At 41.9% G+C, this 23,570-nt stretch overlaps 1 protein-coding gene across 1 annotated transcript in view; it reads right to left on the reverse strand.

Annotated features, from left to right (window-relative positions):
• Positions 1-3,378: 3,378 nt before the first annotated feature.
• The window catches only part of CTDSPL (CTD small phosphatase like), a 79,396-nt gene continuing 59,204 nt past the window's right edge, over positions 3,379-23,570 (reverse strand). The window contains exons 4-8 of the mRNA XM_039355304.1: positions 21,260-21,361; positions 13,535-13,591; positions 11,112-11,204; positions 7,366-7,551; positions 3,379-4,076 (exon numbers count right to left, since the gene is read on the reverse strand). Of these exons, the coding sequence (XP_039211238.1) occupies positions 3,951-4,076; positions 7,366-7,551; positions 11,112-11,204; positions 13,535-13,591; positions 21,260-21,361 (564 nt within the window). The 3' untranslated portion in view covers positions 3,379-3,950. The remainder of the gene's footprint in view (positions 4,077-7,365; positions 7,552-11,111; positions 11,205-13,534; positions 13,592-21,259; positions 21,362-23,570) is intronic.

Genomic DNA, 23,570 nt, shown 5'->3' on the forward strand with positions numbered 1-23,570 from the left:
TTCTCCAAACGGGCAGCAGATCACAGATCAGGAAACCAGGACAACAATTCTAAAGGATTCTTAAGCACCTTGAATATGGCTGTTAAGATGCTTCATAAACAAGATAAACAATTCCCCCAAATGTACTGCCTCAGAAAATCCCACACAAACAGAAGTAATGCCTACATTTTTAAAACAGATTTTCTTCAGACTTCCACAAGTAACTTCCTGAAAGTGTTCTCAAGTTAGGAAAACTGTTGTGACCACGATTTTCCACAAAATTGGATCAATTTCCTCATCCCAAAATTTATCAGAATTGTGACCCCCACCGGAAGTTCTATTGCCTGCTGGATGTGGGATTCCCACCACTTAACAAGACACTTTTCGTAATCGACATTCATTCACAGACATTTAAGGCAACCGGATAGAGGGAGAACCCCTCCCCCCACCGATTTTATTAAAAAGTGAACATCAAACAAAATGGTCTGCGTTATGCACAAAAGATCGCATAAAACTGTCAAAGACACACACACTGTATTAGAAAGGGCAAGATATGATGGAAACTGGTTGTTGGGAAGATCAAAAGATTCAAGACAAGCCAGAAAAACCACTGCCATTTTTCTTCAACCGTTACCATCATATTTGCCCCTGTTACAACCTGAATTTTTTTCCCTGCAGTCTGTATTCGTGGCTCAGATAGCCAGAAACACAGTGGAAAAAAAAAATACTGCTTAGAGAACACGCTTTGGCAGTACAAATGCTTCACTATTTTTCAAGTCAAATCCCAAATTAAAGATGTCACTAAAGTTAAGTTTCATGGACCTAACCAGCATTTAAATAAAACTTCAAACAAAAGAAAGAAGGAAATAAAAAGCAAAGAAAACCACCAACACTTCACAGGTTATTATTCTCTATAAATCAGATTCTTGGAGGACAAAATGTACGATTAAAAGAAGGACCTTCAATAAGATGAAGATATGCGCAGAGGGAATTCTTTGGGGTTCATATAGGACTGTCCTGCTTATACAATACTGTAGAGCTCTCCAAACACTAGGGAGTCACAAGTTTAGTTTTTGGCTTTTTGTTTTACTGTGCCTCTGATCTCCTGTTTTCTGCCTAGGGATGTTACCCTGAATGTTCATACCGAATCAACGGGCCTGTCTGCTTCTTAACTGCTTCTGGGTTGTTGTTTTTTTGACCCTTTTAACAAATTCAACTAAAATTTGGCAAAGGCAAGGAGCAAGAACCTGCTATTTCAGCCTCTGAGAGGTTTTTTTAAAACTGGGATAAGCACCAATTATTTTTTTAAAAAAACTGGGATAAGCACCAATTATTTTTTTTAAGACAGTTCTTGTCCACTATGGCTAATTTGAGCATTCCAAAGGACTTCAGTTGGTGTAAAAAAAAGAATAAAAGTGAATTTACAAGGAAGATGGAAAAATACGACTGAAGTGCACCCTCTTTTGGATTCAAAAAGTCCAAAAAAGAGAGAAAAACATATTGTATGGAAGAACAACATCCTCGATGTTTATCGCAATGTTTCCCTCCAAGGATTTTTTTTTAAAAAAGCATCCATCTAAAGCAGGGGTGTCAAACTCAATTTCACTGAGGGCTGCATCAGCATTGCGGTTGCCCTCAGGGGGCTGGGTGGGTGTGGCCAGAGTGGGTGCAGCCTACTGTATGAGTGTGGCTGGAGTGGGTGTGGCCTACTGGGTGGGCGTGGCCAGCTCTACATCGTTCGCGTCAAGGGTGCCTGGGCAGGAGCGGGATAGATCTGAGGGTCTCTGGCAGAAGGGGGTGGGACCAGGGCAAGCGCCAAGGCATGGTCCACCGGAGGAGCCTCACTGTTCCTCTCAGGCCATGCGGGGGGGGGGACACTTATGGAGCTAAGACTGAATGTGTTTCAGCATAGATGGCCACCACAAAATTGTACATTGGCTCCCAGCTGGCCTGGGCCAGGGCCAAGGCAGCGGGGGCCGTTCCCTCACTGTTTCCAGGATGGCTTCGCGGGCCACATGAAACCACTTCGCGGGCCGCATCCCGTCCCCGGGCCTTGTGTTTAACATGTCTGATCTAAAGAACAGAGAATGATTTGACAAAACAAAAAACAAAATAAAATGTATAAGTCAGTGTGGTGTAATTGTGCTTTCTCTCAGTCCAGGGGTAGGCAACCTTGGTTCTTTTATGACTCGTGGACTTCAACTCCCAGAATTCCTGAGCCAGCCATGGAAAGGGAGAGGTTTCCAAGCTGAGCCATGGTGGCTGAGGAATTCTGGAAGTTGAAGTCCACGAGTCATAAAAGAGCCAAGGTGGCCTACCCCTGTCTCAGTCCAATGTACTTAACAGGTTTGTGGTTTTTTTGGAGAAAAATCAAACCTTGTTCTATACTAAGGAATAAGCACATACCAAATAAAAACACTAAAAGCTTTTTACTCGGATAACCCAATTTTCCCTAAATGATGTCCAGTTCTAAGGATCTCCACGCACCAACCCTAGATCAGATTAGAACGTTTCTAAGGAAAAAAAAAAATCAAATGTTCCATCATAGAATTAAAGCATAGAAACAACATCCCTATTTTTCTTTTCTTTCTTTTTTTTTTAAAAAAAATGGAAGAAGCATGAAGGGAAGAAAAATTCCACCGTGGAAACGCTGATGGTAAATTAAAAAAAAAAAAATTAACTGATTGACACGTGACTACATTGGCCAGAAAATAAGTATGTAAAGGTCTTTTGAAATTCCAGTAGCACAGGCACAGCGGCAAGGAACAGTATTAACAGCCAAGGTTCAGTTCCATTTGGTGAGCAGCAGTTAACAGAAAAAACAAAACACAGGGCACAGCTTTAAAAAATAATAATAAAGGGAAGCGTCTTGCACAAGGGCCATTGAAAGAAGGAGGATTATGGAAAGAAACTTCTTCTCCCCCCCCCCCCAGACTTTAGCCCATCGTTTGAAACAGCTCACTATAAATATCTCACACTTAATAAATACACTCATTGTCTTCTATGCTTTCTCTCTCTGTTATCCCTGACATCAGAAAACACCAGGCAGTTGTGCGTTAGCAAACACAATCAAAGACTCTTCTTAAAAGGAACAAGGACTGGCATAGGATGGGCGTTTCCCATTCCATTTTGCTGAATGCCACAATTTAAAAAAATAAAATAAAATGCAGAAATGCCCTAATCTAAGTGCAAAACGTTACCCAAATCAGCAAGGGAATTGCATCTCCACTCTGGATATTATCCCATTTACTTCTACCTATTGGTACGCAGCTTCAAATGTGGTACAAAATATAGCCATTGGTTGTTGTTGTAGTTGTTTTTTAAGGATAGTAACTTGGAGAGCGGAATCCACAAGCTTTCCCCAATTTCTCCTTTGATTCCATAGTTTATACGTTGCTCTATAAAAAGTCTCCCAACTCTTCTTTGTCTTTTTTTTTTTCAAGCATTTAAACAATACAAGACTAAAAGATTTTGGAAATACCCCTTATACAAAAGTGATTTTTTTTTTAAATCTTAAAACAACATTCAAAAAGGCACTTCATCCTGGAAGAAATTAAGTTCAGAGTCAGGTCAACTGCTCTAAGAAGCAGGGTGGGGTGGGAAAAACACTCTGCATAGCAGGATGAGTTGGGAAGGGGGGGACTGTTTGAAGTTAATACCAAGCTTTCTTTTTTTTTTTTATTCTTTTTTTTTGGCATGTTTTAAGAAAAAAAGCAGAATCTGTAAAACGCGTCTGTTTATGAAATGCGTTAAAAGCCCCATTCAAAATAGCTTCTATTTCTTTATCTTCTCTTTCTTGATTTTTTTGTTTTAAAAAGTAGTTCTGGTCACCTTAGAGTCAGTCCCATGATTTAGAACCACTGAGTCAGGATTATCTTTCCTGGCAGAGGAAGATCAGAAACATCCAGAGCAGCCTCTGTGAGATGCTTCAGCGGGTTGCGGTAAAGCAACAAGGACTGGCGTTCAAAAGGCTACCTGTTGCACAGCTTATGGAGCATTGTGTAGACTTCCTCCTCTTGACTCAATCCTTCGAAGAAAGGAATAAGGTCTAACAATTCTGTGTCTGTCATGTCATCAAACCAGGACTGAACAGGCACCTGAAAGAAAGAAACAAAAGAAACAACTCCAATATCTAATATTATTATTCATAAAATAACGATCCTGCAATTGTAGGTTACTTGGACCTTCGAGGAACTCCATATGCTGGGGATAGGCAACCTTGGCTCTTTTATGACTCGTGGACTTCAACTCCCAGAATTCCTGAGCCAGCATGGCTCAGCTTGGAAACCTCTCCCTTTCCCCTCAGCATGGCTGGCTCAGGAATTCTGGGAGTTGAAGTCCATGAGTCATAAAAGAGGCAAGGTGGCCTACCCCTGCCCTAGGAAAAGACTGATTGACTGACACAAGCCCATCTGAACATGGTATGGGGAGTCCTGGACTTACAGCCATTCATTTAGTGGCTGTTGGGAGTTACAACCGCACTGAAAAAAAGTGACTTATGACTTGTTTTTTGCACTTACGACCGTTGCAGCATCCCCGTGGTTAAAATTCAAGCGCTTGGCAACTGGCTCCTATTTATGGCAGCTACAAGGTCCTGGGGTCATGGGACCCCCTTTTGTGACCTTATGAAAAGCAGAGTCAACGAGGAAAGCCAGATTCACTTAACAACCGTGCTACTAACTTAACAACTGCAGTAGTTCACTGAACGCCTATGGCAAGAAAGGTGATAAAAATGGGTAAAACTCACTTAACAACTGTTTAACAGTAGAAAACCTAGACTCAATTGTGGTTGTATGTCAAGGACAAAATGTATAAGAAGGCAAGCAGAAAGTCTCTCACACACAGTAGCTCCAGTCATGAAGTTCCAGGCAAAGTCAAGGGGTCCATTTGCATTTATTCAAGTAGATCGCTTTGTATTTTATTCATTTATTTCTATCCCATCTTTATTATTTTTACAAATAACTCAAGGTGGCACACATATCCAGTACATCTTCTTCCTCCCAGTTTTATCACAAAAACCACCCTGTGAAACTAACCAAGGAGAGAAGCAACCTAGAACTAAGGAGAAACTTCCTGACAGTTAGAACAATTAACCAGAGGAACAACCTGCCTCCAGAAGCGGTGAATGCTCCAACACTGGAACTTTTTAAGAAGAGACTGGACAGCCATTTGTCTGAAATGGTATAGGGTTTCCTGCCTGAGCAGGGGGTTGGACTTGATGACCTCCAAGGTCCCTTCTAACTTTATTATTATTATTAAAAAGGTGGGTTGGGCTGAGAGAGAGGACCTGGCCCACAATCACCCAGCTGGCTTTCATGCCTAAGGCGGGACTAAAACTCAGATTCTCCTGGTGATTGGCCCCGTCATTCACCTGGCTTTCGTGTCTGAGGCGGGACTAAAACTCAGATTCTCCTGGTGATTGGTCCCGTCATTCACCTGGCTTTCGTGTCTGAGGCGGAACTAAAACTCAGATTCTCCTGGTGATTGGCCCAGTTACCTAGCCAACTTTCATGCTGATAGCAGAACTAGAACTCGCCATCTTCTGCTTTGTAACCTGATGCCTTAACCACAGACGAAACTGGCCATCTCGCTCAGTTGGATTGTTTGCTTGCAGAGGTTTCATTATCCAACTAGGTAACATCATTAATTATCTTATTTTTGTCCTTTTCTAGAGAGCTTCCTCTTTCAGGGTGGGACTCTACCAAGCCACACTGGATTTTCTCATGCATAATTTGGCACTTGAGGCTTTATTTTATTAAACTTTGAAACCACCCCTCTCTATCACAGAAGGACTCTGTGCGGCGTACAAATAAAATACTAGAATATAAAAAGAGTGTACAAAATTTAAAAAGGAAGGGATAAATTAAAAATAAATGTGTTAATTAAAAAGGAAGGGGACTTTCAGGGCGATAGCCAGGCCTAGAGCCGTGTGCTCGCCTGCAGGCCCCTAACAAGGTAGCCAAGCCATGTTTTTACAGCTTTCCAGAAGGCCTGGAGAATGGGGCTTCATCTAACCTCCAGTGGGAGAATGTTCCACGCAGGGGTAGTCAACCTTGGCTCTTTTATGACTCGTGGACTTCAACTCCCAGAATTCCTGAGCCAGCTTAGCTGGCTCAGGAATTCTGGGAGTTGAAGTCCACGAGTCATAAAAGAGCCAAGGTTGACTACCCCTGTTCCACAGGGTGGAGGCAACAGCACAGAAGGCTCTCTTCTTTAATTCATGAATTTAATTTAATTTAATTTAATTTAATTCATGGTTTCTTTGGTAAATGAACAGAGACTGATAATTCCCTAATGGCAGGTTCCCAAATTTCTTACTAAACTATCACACTGAAGCCTATTCCCTCTTTAAAAAAAAAAAAAAGAATAAATAAATAAAAAAGTCAACAAATATCTCTCTAGACAAGTCCAAGGGCAAAAATACTTCCATATATTGCAATCACAGTTGAAGAAGACTCTCGAGAGTCTCTTGGAGTGCAAGGAAATCCAATCTGCCAATCCTAAAGGAAATCAACCCTGACTGTCTTTTGGAAGGACAGATCCTGAAGCTGAAGCCCAAATAGTTTGGCCACCAAATGAGAAGTGGGGACTCCTCGGAGAAGACCCTGATGTTGGGAAAGATGGAAGGTAGAAGGAGAAGGGGATGGCAAAGGATGAGACAGTTAAATAGTGTCATCGACACAAGGAATACAAATCTGGGAAAACTCCAGGAGACAGAATAACAGGATAGCAGAGTTGGAAGGGACCTTGGAGGTCTTCTAGTCCAACCCCCTGCTCAGGCAGGAGACCCCATACCATTTCAGACAAATGGTTGTCCAATCTGTTTTTAAAAACTTCCAGTGTTGGAGCATTCACCACTTCTGGAGGCAGGTTGTTCCACTGGTTCATTGTTCTAACTGTCAGGAAGTTTCTCCTTAGTTCTAGGTTGCTTCTCTCCTTGATTAGTTTCCATCCGTTGCTTCTTGTCCTGCCTTCAGGGGCTTTGGAGAATAGCTTGACTCCCTCTTCTTTGGGGCAGCCCCTGAGATATTGAAAGACTGCTATCATGTCCCCCCTCGTCCTTCTCTTCATTAAACTAGACATACCCAATTCCAGCAACCATTCCTTATATGTTTTAGCCTCCAGTCCCCTAATCATCTTTGTTGCTCTTCTCTATATTCTTTCTAGAGTCTCAACATCTTTTTCACATCATGGTGACCAAAACGGGATGCAGTATTCCAGGTGTGGCCTTACCAAGGCATTGTAAAGTGGTACTAACGCTTCACAGGTTAATGTGAAGACAGTGGAGAACAGGATGGCTTGGCATGCTATGGTCCGTGGGGTTGCAAAGACTCGAACACAACTTAGCAAATGAACAACAACAAAATTGAGAGCAAAGCTACTTACTGCATTTTCAGGGTGGAAGATGTAAGATGCAGGAGAATTGTCTACAATGATGACTTTGCTCAATTCTCGTCCAAGCCGGCTAAGATCTTTCACATAATTTCCTCTGTGGAAAACACAGGATTCCCGGAAGAGTCGAGCCTTAAACACACCCCAACGATCCAACAAATCTGCCACCGGATCTGCATACTTTGTATATATTTTTTTTATAAAAGAGAAGGGGTTACGGTTAAGAAATGGAGAATATTTCTCTCCCTATGAATACTAAATGTACTTTTAATACAAATACTAAATAAGCCCCAACAAAGAGGAGAAATAAAGATAAAATCATGATGACAACGTGGCTAAGTGCTATCCTAGGATGTATTATAAGACTTCTAGAAATAAAAAATGCTTGCAGACATTGGCTTAAATGGTTCTTTTTTGTCTGGTGGAAATGGTTCGAGCTTAGGGTAAGAGCTCTCCCTGAGACTAAGTGCTAAAAGAGACTCCAATAAATTGAGGATTAAGTAATCTCAATTTCTGCCATAAACTTTTGGCTGTTTAAGAAGAGTTTTATGATTCAGAGTAAAATGAAGAGTTTCAGAGGACTGCAAACAGCAAAATTGTGGACTGTTAGCACGAAGCCATATCATTAAAATCTCTGTGTCGATAATATATTTAAGGCAATGGCTCCCAACCTTTTCTATACCCTGCACCCCTAAAACGCTTCTGATATATTCTCACACCCCTTACAAAAGTTCAAAATAATGGCCATGAATTATGTATATACACTATAATTTTGAAAACCCAGGTTTTCGCACCCCCTGGAATATCGTCTCGCACCCCCAGTTGGGAACCCCTGATTTAAGGTTTATTATGCAGGGCCAGCTCCATAAGCTGCACATTTGATTATGAAAGAGATTTAAAATATAAAAGATTGGCTTTCTACTAACAGCTGTTGTTGACTATAGATACAGGTAGTCCTTGACGTATGACCAGAATTTCCGTAGCTAAGCAAAATGGTTGTTAAATGAATCCATGCTCAATTTTATGACCTTTTGTGCCACGACTGTTAAGTGAACCATTGCACTTGTTAAGTGAATCACGTGGCCATTAAGAGAATCAAGCTTCTCTTCGCCATTGATCTTTATTTTTGTCAGAAGCCAGCTGGGAAAATTGCAAATGGCGATCAGAGGAATCCAGAATATTACAAGTATCCTAAATAAATGCTGGTTGCCAAGCACCCAAATTTTTATCAAGTGACTGTTGGGATGCTCCCTAAGTCACTTTTTTTTTTTTAGTGCCACTATAACTCTGAACAGTTGTTAAATGAACACTTGTAAGTCAAGGACTACCTGTGTAAATTATTAAACAGAATAAGCAGGCCTATAGTTTTTCAAGAGATATAGGATTAGGAAAATTTTCCACAATATTTTTTTTCTGAAGGACAACATGTGGTACGGCTAGGACTGGGCATCAGGAGATTCAGTGTTTAATCAGCAGAACTGTCAATTGATAAGGAAAGACTTCCTCTGGCTTTAGAACAGGGGTCTCCAAACTTGGCCCTTTTATGACTTGTGGACTTCAACTCCCAGGCACACTGGCTGAGGAATTCTGGGAGTTGAAGTCCACAAGTCATCAAAGGGCCAAGTTTGAAGACCCCCTGCTTTAGAACAAGAAAACAACTAAGTTAACAAAGCAGTTGACTTCTGCATAAGGCATCTCACTGTATCTCACAAACCTTCTCAGATAAAATGTTTGATCAGAGTTATTTAGTGTTCTTTGAGCACGAAAGTTACTTCTAGATCAGTGGTTCTCAACCTGTGGGTCGGGACCCCATTTGGGGTCGAACGACCATTTCACAGGGGTCGCCAAACAACGCAGTCCGCCATTTTTTTCCCCTTTTCCTTGGCTGTGCTACTCCCTTTTATTCTATTGGCTTTTGAAAGCCAATAGAATAGACTCTCTTGAATAGAGTCTAATTCTATTGGCTTTCAAAAGCCAATAGGAATTGTCCAAGCTGCCTCTGCCCTGCTGAGCCCACCAAAAGTCCCATTCTGCAAACGGTGCTGCACCAGTTGAGTAGTCCTTGACTTACGACCGGTTGGGGGCCGCAGCATTAAAAAGGTTGAAAACCACTGTTCTAGATACTTTTGAAAAATACAATTGCTGAGAGCCAAGGATTATTGAATTGATTATAAAGTGTCTGCAAGCCTGGTTATTTTTTGACAGCCAGGCTAATGAACTTGTCTTGATTTTTTTTAGTCTTCCTTCTGAAGAACTAGAAAAGGAAGCCTGCTGAACCTTTTGGAAGAATATTAAAGCTGCTTTAATGCCAAAGCTTGGGGTTTTGTTGCTGCTTGAAATACTTGAACCCGGGTTCTCTGCCCGCAACACTCCTGGTGTGAATTGAACACACTGATATCATATCTAGACAAGAGATTTGTAAAAAAGGCATTCTGCAAAGTTTCTTGCAGCTGTTCAGAAAGTGATCTCTGGATGCCTGCACAGGTGCTTTGCCTAGCTGTTGACTTATTATGCAAATGGATACAGGTATAGCTTTGCTTGTATTTTTTTTTATCCAGAATAGGAATAATTTTGACGAAGCAGCCTTGCACGGAAGCCTCTCTTGCAAACAAGAGCCACTGGTCAACTTATTTGTGAGAATATTCTATTCCACTGGTTAATACAGACACACCCCGAACCTTCCCAATTTCTCCACTGCCATCAAGCTTGCACAATAATGATCCTATCCTCTACAAAAGCAGATTGATCTTTACTGCTATCAGAGGTGGAGACAACACTGGAAAGACCACAAGATCAAACATTTATGGTGCAGTTCACTATAAGCACTACGACTTCTAATTCAAGGGTACAATGAAGTATTGGTTCCCTTCTTTCCGGGTTAGGAACATCCCAAGTCCACAAACACAGATAAAGTCAGCAGAATTTGCATTATTATTATTATTCTGGGGGGGAGTTTGCTGTGTACGTTTTGACCTGCTTGAATACTAATAATTGCCCACAAATTGACCCAACCATGCAGCGGATCTGCTTAATTTGTCCCAGTTTTAGGATAGTACATTATATAATAAGCTATTTTTCTCTCTACCCTCACATAACCATGGTAACTAAAAAAAGACTCCCATATTGGGCATCAGGAGCAATCCAGGAAGGCTACGTGAGACGAGCCCATATGTGATACTGTTACCATGGAAACACTTACCCACACATTAGCAGACAAAAGTACACGTTGCCAGATAAAGAAAGCAGAAGAAAAAAAGGGGTGGGAGGGAAATGAAGATGAAGATAATTATTTTCTCCTTATTTGATATGACATGCCAAAAAAAAAAAAAACCACAAAAAAAACACAGACCCAACTTTCCTTGTAGATTTGGATAAAGGAAGAAAACTGAATTGTTAAATGTTCACCAAATGCCCGTTTCTTCAGAAATGTTGGACCAGGGCTAGGCAACCTTGGCTCTTTTATGACTCATGGACTTCAACTCCCAGAATTCCTAAGCCAGCCATGCTGAGGGGAAAAGAAGAGTTTCCAAGCTGAGCCAGGCTGGCTCAGGAATTCTGGGAGTTGAAGTCCATGAGTGATAAAAGAGCCAAGATTGCCTACCTTTCAGCTAGGCCAATATTACAAAATTAATCCTACTGAGGGTGCTGTGTCCAACTTTGTAGTCCTGAAATGAAGCAAAATTGTGAGAATAAGAGGCACGCCAATTGATAAGATTGTGAGAATAAGAGACACGACTTACTTTTGCTAGGCTGGCTGTGAATAGCACACATTCATAGAGGTCTCCCATTCTCTGAAGAAATTTGTCCACGTGCGGCCGTTTTAATACATAAACCTGAAGGTAAAGAAAGAAGGCAGCCACTGAGGTTCAAGAATGCGCAGAGACAGCTGAAGTTCATGATCCTGGAGGATCAATTTATATTTCGATAAATACGGGAGGCAAAGTGAAGTCCCGCTGGATCCTTATCTAGCTAGTGGGTTTTGTTCCTGTATGAATCAGCGAGATGCTTCAGGCAAGACAAGTATAAACTTAAAAGGACGTAATTTTAAAATTAAAGAATTATTAATCCACTAACTCAAAGAAATTTTATTCCTCTGCAAAGGGAATGAATGGGTTCAATGCTCTCTTTTTCCAGCCTCCCAAAAGAGGAAGATTTTGTTCTGAAAGTGAAAAGGAACTCCTATTTCATTTTGTTTCATTTTCAAAATAGCAAAATCCCAGATCTGTGAATGGATTTTCATAGCTTTTACTATTAAAGCTATTGTTAGGAGTGTAGCTAAAATACTTCAGCAAATAATTACAGTTAATGCAATAAAACGTATCCGTGCTAACTCAAGAAATGTTATTCCTCTTACATAATTATTGAATATGGAAATAAATACAGGAAGTCCTCAACTTACAATCTCAATTGAGCCCAAAATTTTTGTTATTAAGCAACGCAGTTGTTAAGTGACTTTTGCCCCATTTTGTTCCTACTTTTTTGGGAACAGTTGTTAAGCTGAATCCTATGTCATTTAGCACATTCAGCTTCCCACATTGAGTTCGCCTGTTGGAAGCTGGTTGGGAAGATTACAAATGGTGATCACATGAACCTGGGACGCTGCAGCTATCCTAAACACATCAGTTGTGAAGTGCCTGAATTTTGATCAGGTAACTGTGGGGACGCTGCAACAGTCTTCTAAGTATGAAAAAGGTCATATGTCACATCTTTCAGTGCTGTTATAACTTCAAACGGTCACTAAACAAATGCCTGTAAGTCAAGGACTACCTGTTCTGACTTAAGACAGAGGCACAACAGAAGAGAGAGACAAACATTATAGGTATTGTGTCAACCCGTAGTTTAGTTTTGGATGTGTTTAATTGACTTTCTGAATTGGAGGTAATCTACTCTGCAGGACTTGGGTTTGGCTAGTCTAAAGAAAGGAAGAAACAGGGGTGACATGATATCAGTATTCCAGTATTTGAGGGGCTGCCACAAGGAAGAGGGGGTCACATTATTCTCCAAAGCACCAGAGGGAAGGACAAGAAACAACGGTTGGAAACTGATCAAGGAGAGAAGCAACCTGGAATTAAGGAGAAACTTCCTAACTGTGAGGACAATTAACCAGTGGAACAGCTTGCCCCCAGAAATTGTGGGCGCTACATCACTGGAGATTTTTAAGAAGAAGCTAGACAGTCAGTTGTCTCAGATGGTATAGGTTCTCCTGCTTGAGCAGGGGGCTGGACTAGAAGACCTCCAAGATCCCTTCCAGCTTCTATTCTATTCTATTCTATTCTATTCTATTCTATTCTATTCTATTCTATTCTATTCTATTCTATTCTATTCTATCCCATCCCATTCTCTATATTCTATATCAGGGGTCCTCAACCTTGGCTCTTTTATGACTTGTGGACTTCAACTCCCAGAATTCCTGAGCCAGCATGGCTCAGCTTGGAAACCTCTCCCTTTTCCCTCAGCATGGAATTCTGGGAGTTGAAGTCCTCAAGTCATAAAAGAGCCCAGGTTGCCTATCCCTGTTCTATTCTGTTCTGTTCTGTTCTGTTCTATTCTATTCTATCCCATCCCATCCCACTCCACTCTTGAGATCTTTAGCTGCAGGCCTTCTTTTTTGGAAAAGTGAGAAGAAGACATGTAGACTTGGACTTCCCAGCATCTTCTTTATTGCATTGTGGCTACATCCCAGTGCAAGTACTCAAGGATAGGCCACTAAGAATGCACACAGCCTATCCTGGATTACTTGAACCCGGTCATAGCCTATCCTGGAAAGACATACCAAGAATGCTGTCCTTTAGAAAAAGAGAATTAAATGCAAAACATCATCGCTTACTAAAATCATGTACAACTATTCAGAGTTTATCATAGTTTTATATACCCTCATCTGAATAAGATTATGACAACAAGATGAGGCAGCAAAATATCCTTTTGAGTTGAAACAATCACTGTTACTGGTTTAAGCCACCCCTTTTACAATTCTACTGACAGTTCAGCCATTTGAACTGAAATAGCTTTCAAGGTGAAACTCTTGCCATCCCGAAAACTTACTCATTTTAACTTGTCTGTCAACTCCAAAACTTCATTCTTTGCCAAGCTAACCTAGGCAATTTCTAGACAGGCGCAAAGCAATTCACCAACCCCATATAAAAATGCAAATAGTACTTCTTACCTGATGTATAGTTCCATCAATTTCAACTGGAACAATGAAATCAGCATTGCTAATTGGCTAGAAAAATGAAAACAAAATGATCTTTAAAAAAGAATGATTTCTAGTCTGCAGAGTCTAGACTAGAGCAGGGCTAGGCCACCTTGGTTCTTTTATGACTCGTGGACTTCAACTCCCAGAATTCCTGAGCCAGCCATGCTGAGGGGAAAGAGAGAGTTTCCAAGCTGAGCCATGCTGGCTCAGGAATTCTGGGAGTTGAGGTCCACGAGTCATAAAAGAGACAAGGTTGCCTACCCCTGCACTAGAGAAACTTACCAAAATCATAACACGGCCCACAAGGTATTAATCTGCATACTTCAGGTTAACGACTGGCAGAGATAGCTCCTTTTACACTTACCAAAGAGTTTGGGATTATCCTGTTCATATTTTGGAGATGTATTCCAATATTTTGGTAAGATGAATTTGGCAGATTTCTATAATATAGTCATAATACCTAAGCAAAATGCTCTTTTTTTAAAAAAAAAAACAGTAAAGAAGGTGTTATTAAAAGCTGGAGCAGGCTGTATCTTCCCTCAAGCAGAAGGGAATTTTTTCCCCCCTTTCTCTGAATAAACTGAAGAAAGGCATATCCCATAACTGTTACACTCCTAACAGAATCTTTGCTATAAGAAATCATGGAATTAAGAGAAAGACTCCAGCCTTCAGTTCAACAGGAGCTAATGGTTAATGTCTTTTCTTTATTTCCCAGGCTGGTACAAGTAGTCCTCGACTTACAACCACAACTGAGCCCAATATTTCTGTTGCTAAGCGAGACAGTTGTTAAGTGAGTTCTGCTCCATTTTTGCGAATTTTCTTGACACAGTTGTTAAGTGAATCACTGCAGCTGCTAAGTTAGTCACACGGTTGTTAAGTGAATCAGGTCTCCCCCATTCACTTTGCTTGTCAGAAGGTCGCAAAAGGGGATCACATGATATCCGGGACACTGCGACCGTCATAAATATGAGCCAATTGCCAAGCGTCTGAATTTGTATCTCGTGACCAGGGGGATGCTGCAATGGTTGTACATGTGAAAAACGGTCAAAAGTCACATTTTTCAATGCCTTTGTAACTTAGAAGAGTCACTAAACGAACTGGTTTAAGTCAAGGACTATCTGTATTTGCATAGAACCAAACTGCAGTAAGAATGGTTCACAACACATTTGAGAGTACAATAGGACAGTGGTGGTGAATTATGGCATGCGTGCCAGAGGCGGCACTCAGAGCCCCCTCTGTGGGCACGCGCGCCGCTGCTGCCAGCAGCTTGCGCAGGTTCATTAGGCCGCCTCTGCCTGGAGCAGCAGCCCCACCCAGCATAAAGGAGGCAAAGTGGCCAGCTAGCAAGCTCAAGTAGAAGTGGTAGAGCAGGCCAACGCCCAGCAAGCCAAAGGCCACCCTGAGCAGGGAAAGCCGGATCCCCATCGGCGCCATGGCCCCCCAGTCCCAGCTAGGATTGTGTGCCTCCCCCCATCTATGCTGGATCTTCTGCCCACCACCCCATCTGCCAGAGACTCCATGGATCTCCCCGAACCCTGCCTGGCCCCCACAGGCATCCCCCTTATGAGCAACATCGAGGTGGCCATGCCCAGCCCAGTCACGCCCACCCAGTTTGCCGTGACAACCACAGCCACACCCACTTAGTGGGCCACGCCCACTCCGTGGGCCATGCCCCCATGCCCCCCCCTGAGGGCACCACAATGTTGATGCGGCCCTGGCACTTTGCGATAAATAAGTGGGTTTTGAGTTGGGTTTTGGGCACTCCGTCTCTAAAAGATTCGCCATCACTTCAATAGAAGAATGTCATTTTCAAATTTTTCCTTATCTTAAGAAGTAAGAACTTAGGAAGTGGAAGAAAAGAAAACCTAAAGTATTCCCTGCTCTCTTATTGGTTTTACCCACAGACCTGTTGTTTCACTATCCAAAATCTGAAGAAATGTTTCTAACTTATTTAGTAGTATCCTGCCTTTTTCGTATATAACACATTTTATTGGTTTTCCAGTTTTACATTTAAGTGCTTGGAAAGCAGAGTGGTGACTGTGTAGTCAATAGTTCAATAACAAAGTCTTTAGTACACATCTCAGGCTGCATTATCAAAAATTCCTTCTCTATTTCCCTTAACATTTAATATATCATATTTAAGCTAGTAAATTTCTAACCATGACAAGCTCAGTTAAAACATTTAACAATCTATCTTTGCTTATACATATCCATATCCTGTTTTTAAGTTTTACCTAATTTTTAATTTTTAATTACAATATTCCAATTTAACCTTTAATATCCATACTATTTAAATTTCTGGTAACCCAAATTTCCTTTATTTCACTGCACAGGAGTTATAATATCTAAAATACACATATTACTTACTTAAATATATTCTGGCTTTCATGCCTAAGGCAGGACTAGAACTCACCGTCTCCTGCTGATTGGCCCAAAATTCCATAGCCAGCTCTATGGAAGACTAGGCTTTAAAGCTGTTTCAAAACAGTCTTGCTTGGGGTGCGTTACCCAGACCAGGGGTAGGCAACCCAAAACACTCAAAGAGCCACTTGGACCTGTTTCCCATCGAAAACAAAACACTGGGAGCCGCAAAACCCTTTGGATAGCTAAACAGTGTAAAATTGGAAGTGTCTTGGCGACGTTTCGACGAAGTCCCAATTGTCATCTTCAGGCTGGTGTTTTCAGCTTCGTGCTTCTAGGAGCAATGTGTGATCGTAGCTGTTGCTTTCTTTTAACTGCCAGTGGGGGTATGAACTGATTGGGTGGGAGCTTGGCTGTGTTCTGATTGGGTGGAGGTGTGTTCTGATTGGTTAGGGGCTTGGCTGTGCTCTGATTGGATGGGGGGTTGGCTGTGCTCTGATTGGATAGGGGAGTGTTCTGTTTGGGCGGGGGCTTTGTTGTGCTCAGGTTAGTCTGAGTTGCAGGGGGATTTAAAATGGTGAGCTGCATTGCTATTTTTTGGCTTCGCGTTCGTGGTCGTGCCTCATCTTCATGGTGGGTGTCAGTTTGCTTCATGTATGGAGGGGTTTAAAGTGGCTAATGATGCAGCTGTGGTCTGGCTTCTGGTTTGTGGTCATGCCTCATCATCGGTGTGGCTTTGGGTTTTTCTTTTTGCGTGGATGTGTGGTGGTGACATCCTGTGTGGTTTTCGTGAGTGTGGGTCTGGTGTCATTCTTTGTCTTAGGGACTCGTTTGTCAATAAGGGCGGGTTTCCAAATGGCTGGTAAGCGGGAGGTATCATCTCATTTATTCATGCTGTGTGGGCATTTTTCTATCTCGATGGCTTCTCTGATTATTCTGTTATTAAAGTGTTCAGTTTTGGCGATAGTTCTGGTCCTTTTAAAGTCAATTTCATGTCCTGAAATTTAAAACTTTAAACTTAGTTGCTATTGTTAGGTGAGGACCATGCAGGTCATTAAATGAGGATCATGTGACTAGGGGAGGCTGCAATATCGTCTCTTTAGTTAATATATGTATTATCAAGACCTCCTACCAGATTGCATTACTAGGCTGGCATTGCTCAAAAAATATGCAGGGTTTGATCGGAACTGGAATGAGAGATTTCGAAGGGGTTCCAGGCTGCAGGCTAGACTGGGGAGCTTAAAAAAAAATGGAAGGAGACAATGGCAAACCATTTCTATATTGTTTCCAAGAAAGCCACAGGAGTTTGGAAAAAGTGCAAAGAAGAGCAACTAAGATGATTAAAGGCCAGGAGACTAAAACATATGAAGAATGGTTGCAGGACTTGGGTTTAGCTAGTCTAGTGAAAAGAAGGACTGGGGGAACATGATAGTATTTGAGGGGCTGCCACAAGGAGGAGGGGGGTCAACATATTCTCCAAAGCACCTGAAGGTAGGATAAGAAACAACGGATGGAAACTAATCAAGGAGAGAGGCAACCTGGAACCGTTCGGGGTGGCGGCAGGCAGGCCCAGGCGCTCCTGGGCGGCCACGGCAAGCAGCAGCGACGGCGAAGGGCGACCACCGGCTGGGCCACCAGCTGGCCCAGCCCAAGGCATGTAAGGCACCTGCCAGGCCCCACGCACGCCAGAAACCCTCCCTGCACTCCCTGGCCTCCCACTTCCCACCCCTGGCCCTCTTTTACTTACTTTTAGTAGTTGCTCAGCAGGGAGGGAAGCTTTTGTTGCAGCATCGTTTGCAGACTGGGGCTTTTGCCGGTCTCAGCAGGGCAGAGACAGCCTGGACAATTCCTATCGGCTTTTGAAAGCCAATAGAATTAGACTCTATTCAACAGAGTCTATTCTATTGGCTTTTGAAAGCCAATAGATTCTTGAATAGAGTCTATTCTATTCTTGAATAGAGTCTATTCTATTGGCTTTCAAAAGCCAATAGAATAAGAGGGAGTAGCACAGCTAAAGAAAAGGGGGAAAAAATGGGGGACAGCCTTGTTTGGCAACCCCCGTGAAATGGTCGTTCGACCCCAAATGAGGTCGTGACCCACAGGTTGAGAACCACTGGTCTAGCTCTAGGGTCTGCTGCTTGAGCATAGGGTTGGACTAGAAGACCTCCAAGGTCCCTTCCAGCTCTATTCTGATTGCATAAAATACCCAGAAGTGAGTTCACCTCAAAGAAGACTTTAAGTAAAAAGTAGATGCTAATGATTTGATTAAATGGAACATGAGATGCAATTATATCTGATCAGGCTTGAGGCCTCCTAGAAGATCATATTACAGGTAGTCCTCAACTTACAACCACAATTGAGCCCAAAATTTCAGTTGTTGAGTGAAACATTTTTTTTTGAGTTTTGCCCCCATTTCTTGCCCCAGTTAAATGAATCACTGCAGTTGATAGTAACCCAGTTGTTAGTGAATCCGGCTTCCCCATTGACATCGCTTGTCCAAAGGTCGCAAAAGGGGATCACGTGATCCCCCCGGGACACTGCATGAATGAACTAATTTGCCGAGCATCTGAATTTTGATCACATGATGCTGCAAAGGTTGTAACTATGAAAAGCGGTCCTAGGCCACTTTTTGAGTGTCATTGTAACTCTGAACAGTCACTAAATGAACTGTGTAAAGTCGAGGACTATCTGGATCAAAGGTCTTCAAACTTGGCAATTTTAAGACTTATGGACTTCAACTCCCAAAATTCCTCAGCCAGCCCTGACTGGCCGAGGAATTCTGGGAGTTGAAGTCCACAAGTCTTAAAGTTGCCACGTTTGAAGACTCCTGCCTAAAAGCTTCACTAGAAAGCTTTGTACTTTTCCAAATTGAGAGCCAGACCTATCCTAATACAGGTAGTTCTCTTACAACTGTTTGTTTAGTGACTGCTCAAAGTTATAATGGCTCTAAAAAAAGTGACTTATGTCCATTTTTTACACTTATGACCATTGTAGCACCCCCCCCCCCAGTCATAGGATCAAAATTCAGACACTTGGCTGCTGGTTCATACTTATGACGGTCGCAAAATCTGGGGATCATGTAATCCCCTTTTGCAAGCTCCTGACAAGCAAAGTCAATAGGGAAGCCTGATGCACTTAACAGCCGTGTTACTAACTTAACAACTGCAGTGATTCACTAAAAACAGTGGCAAGAAAGGTCGTAAAACGGGACACTTAACAAATGTCTCACTTAGCAACAGAAATCTGGGGCTCCATTGTGGTCGTAAGCTGAGGATTACCTGTAATGTCTTTAACTGAATTGAGGAGCAATTCCTTTTTCACACTGGAACATTATAAGTTAGATGATTTTGTTTCCAAAATAAATATCTGGCATTTGATTAATCTATTATAAATGAAGATTCCCATTATGTTATCGGTAGGACATACATGAAGCTGTGATGATACTCATTACCAAAGACTTGCAAACATTCAGAAAATTTAAAGGGTGGGGGCATAATGTTTTTCATGTGCTTATAAGCCATGATATACAACTTTGTGGCATTTTGGCCACTTATTATCCTGCAATACAGATATAGTCCTTGTTTGACATCCATTTATTTAGAGATCATTCAAAGTTATAACAGCATTGAATGAGGGGGGACTTAACATAATAATAGAATATCAGAGTTGAAAGGGAGTTTACACATTTTCTAGTAGTCCAACTCTCTGTTCAGGCAGGAGATCCTATACTAGGGGTAGGCCACCTTGGCTCTTTTATGGACTTCAATTCCCAGAATTCCTGAGCCAGCCATGCTGAGGAGAAATAGAGAGATTTCCAAGCTGAGCCATGCTGGCTCAGGAATTCTGGGAGTTGAAGTCCACAAGTCATAAAAGGGCCAAGGTGGCCTATCCCTGCCCTATACAATTTGAGAACAGTGGCTGCCCAATCTCTTCTTGGAAACCTCCAGTGATGGAGCACCCACAATTTCTGGAGGCAAACTGTTCCACTGGTTAATTGTTCTCACTGTCAGGAAGTTTCTCTTTATATCTAGGTTGCTTTTCCCCTTGATTAGTTTCCATCCATTGCTTCTTGTCCTGCCTTCAGGTGCTTTGGAAGATAGGTTGACCCCCCCCCTCTTCTTTGTGGCATCCCCTCAAATATTGGAAGACTGCTATCATGTCACCCCTGGTCCTTCTCTTCACTAGACTAGTTATACCTAGTTCCAGCAAATGTTCTTCATTTGTTTTAGTTTCCAGTCCCCCAATCATCTTTGTTGCTCTTCTCTTCTCTATGAGGACAACCAGTCCTCATAGTTGTGGCCGTCGTAGTTCTCGAGGTCACATGATTGCAATTCAGATGCTTAGCAACTGGTGCACAATTACGACAATGCTGTGTCATGTGGTCATGTGACTGCCATTTGCGGACCTTCGTTGCCAGCTTCTGACAAACAAAATCAATGGGGAAGGAAGTTGCAAATGTCATGGCAATTAAGTGATTGTGATGATATAACCATGTGGGATTTGCCTAACAAAACTATTGCACTTTACAACCACCTCACAGTGACAGAATTTCTGACCCCAATTACTGTTGATAGGCAAGAACTATTTGTAGTTAATTTAATCCCATATAATAAATTTATTTTCTTACTTATTTAAATTCTGTCTCAACTGTTGCTTGATCAGATTCATACGTTATATTACACTATTACAAAGAAATTAATTCAAGAAAAGTATTTTTTCAATAAGAATTGTAACTGGCAGTAATTAAATGTTTTAGGAAATAAGGAAATAAATACATGTAATATTTTATATAGAATGAAGTACTACATCCAAGGACTCACTGGAGAAGAGCCTGATGCTGGGAAAGATATAGGGCAACAGAAGAATGGGACAACAGAGAATGAGGTTGCTGGATGGAGTCACTGAAGCAGGAGACGTGAGCTTAAATGGACTCCAGAAGATGGTAGAGGATAGGAAGGCCTGGAGGAACATTGCCCATGGGGTCGCGATGGGTCGGACACAACTTCGCAACTAACAACAACAACTACATCCAAATTTTCCACATAACAAAAGCTGTTACTGCTGCCCTCCTCGGGAATTAACACATGCACACATATTGCCTGGATTCTTAGTTAACGTTTGTTTCATTTGATTAATGGAAAGCAACATGTTTTGAAGTGATCTTAGGGATATATATAGCTATAAACTACTAAATATCATGGCCATCCATGAATGAGGTTACCATAACAGCAAAGACATTTTAGGATCCAGAAAGGACATTTAATGAGAAGATATGCCTGTGTTCTTCTATGTGCTTATCAAAAAGCTAAAAGAAATATTGAACAGCATACGTACCTTAAAGGAGCTATGCACTAATGTTTCATCAAGATCAATGACCACGCATTTCTTCCCGTAATCAGATATTGTCATTTCTGGCAAGAGATATTTAGCTGGTGGCTAAACAAAAAAGAAAAAAAGGAACACCTCCAAGATGTTAGGAATGTCCATGCTAAACATAACGATTGGTGAAAACCAATATAGTCATAATTAAATTATTTATGGCTTGTTAAACAAATACCTGGAACCACATTTCTTTTGTATGGACTGAAAGGATTTCAATGGTATATAGGTAGTCCTCGACTAATAACAGTTCATTTCGTGACTGTTCGAATTTGCAAAAGCACTGAAAAAAGGGACTTCAGTTTTTCACACTTATGACTGTTGCAGCCTTCCTATGGTCACATGATCAAAATGCGGATGCTTGGCAACTGACTCGTCTTTGTGACGGTTGCAGGTCACATAATCCCCTTTTGCAACCTTCTGACAAACGAAGTTAATGGGGAAGCCTGATTCACTTAACTGTGTGACTAGCTTAATAAACCGCAGTGATGCACTTAACAACTGTGGCAAGAAAGATCATAAAATGGGGCAAAATTCACTTAATAACTGTCTCATGGGGCTCAACTGTGGTTCGTAAGTCAAGGACTACCTGCATTTTCCCCAAATCAGCATTTCTGTCTATTATGAGAGATCCCTGGAGAAAACAAGATGGAAAGATCTGAAACAGAAGAGCAAAATCTTTCCACTATAGCAGTGATGGCGAACCTTTTAGAGACCGAGTGACCAAAAAATGGCCCCGCCCCTGCTCCACCCACTGCCCCGCCCCACCCCGCCCCCACCCCGCCTGCCCGCAGGACAACTCACCGCCTCCAGGACCCGCCGCAGATCGCCCAGGCAGCATAGCAGTGCCATGGTGGCCATGCCCTCTGCCCGTACCCCACAGCATCAACTGTGCACAATGGGGTATGAGGGCAGAGTCTTGTCTACGCTGCCTGGCTGCCATGTCTTTGGTTGCGCTGCTCCATGTGGGCCACGCTCGGGGGCAACTTTCCTCCAGGGGGGCTGCTGGTGAGGAGAGGGTCGCGGGGGGAGGCAAGGCTAGGGCAGCGGCATGTGTGCCCACAGAGAGGGCTCCGAGTGCTGCCTCTGGCACCCGTGCCATAGGTTCACTACCACTGCACTATAGCCTCAAGATAAGGCATTCTTTTAAATCTAGCAGACTTGTATTCCAAATGGTTAAAAAACTAAGACTGAGATCCACAACTTGGGTTTTATTTTTTTCACAATTTGACTGAATGGGCAATCCCAGGGCGTAATCTGAGAGAGCATTATCAGTAATTGACAAAATTCCATGTGGTTATGGCCAATCACAAAATAATCATTTTACAGACAGAGATCCAAGCAGCTTTAGAGACAAGCAGCTTGGTTAATAAATTCAGTGGGAGGCAAAAATCAGACCATTGTCACAATTTTTCCCCCAACGTAAGATCAAGTTAACAAAATACAGACTGATGAATGTCAGAAAAACACAGAAATGTAGCAGCCCCTCACGTGCAGGTAGTCCTCAACTTATGATCACAACGGACCCCAAAATTTATGTTGTTAAATGAGAAATTTGTTAAGTGATTTTTGACCCACTCCGGGAACACAGCAACTGTCAAAAATGTGAGTCAGCTGTCAAGCATCTGAATGTAAATCTTGTGATCATGGAGATGCTACATAAGCATGAAAAAAGTGACCATTGTGACTTCGAACTGTCACTAATTGAACTGTTGTAAGTCGAGGGCTACCTGTGTATTCTGTTCAATATACTGTATGTCCAAGACAAAAAAGAAAGAACAAAATACACAGAACACAAAAAAATCCACAAGAATTTTACTTTAGTAATTTATGCCCTAGCCTCCTTTCCCTATTTTAAGACTGGACTGAGAAAATCCTTAATTCTTGTTTTCTTAAGAACCCTTCTGGCTCAAATGAAGCAATATTATTAATCCAGATGGTTCAGGATATTGAACCCACCAAATTCCCAGAAAGAGAATATTTTAAGTGTGTGTGAATGTGTGGGAAACGGACCAGAAAGCCTTATAAACATCAAGAGAGGTATTCAGAACCATACTATGTCCACACATTTGCTACTCCTCTAAATTGAAATCATATAGGCTGGGAATATTAGCCATAAAGTGTGTGTGTGTGAAGGGAAAGAAAACCACTTTATGGAACTCTTAAGTATCACCTTAGTTTTAAGAATTAAATACCTTGTAGCTGGGCAAGGCAACACCGCAGGGGACTATAATATACAGAATCTCATCAAATTATACATTTCTTT

Source organism: Crotalus tigris, unplaced genomic scaffold (assembly GCF_016545835.1).
Source record: "Crotalus tigris isolate CLP2741 ecotype Arizona unplaced genomic scaffold, ASM1654583v1 scf7180000018658.101047, whole genome shotgun sequence".
In the NCBI taxonomy this organism is placed as follows: Eukaryota; Metazoa; Chordata; class Lepidosauria; order Squamata; family Viperidae; genus Crotalus; species Crotalus tigris.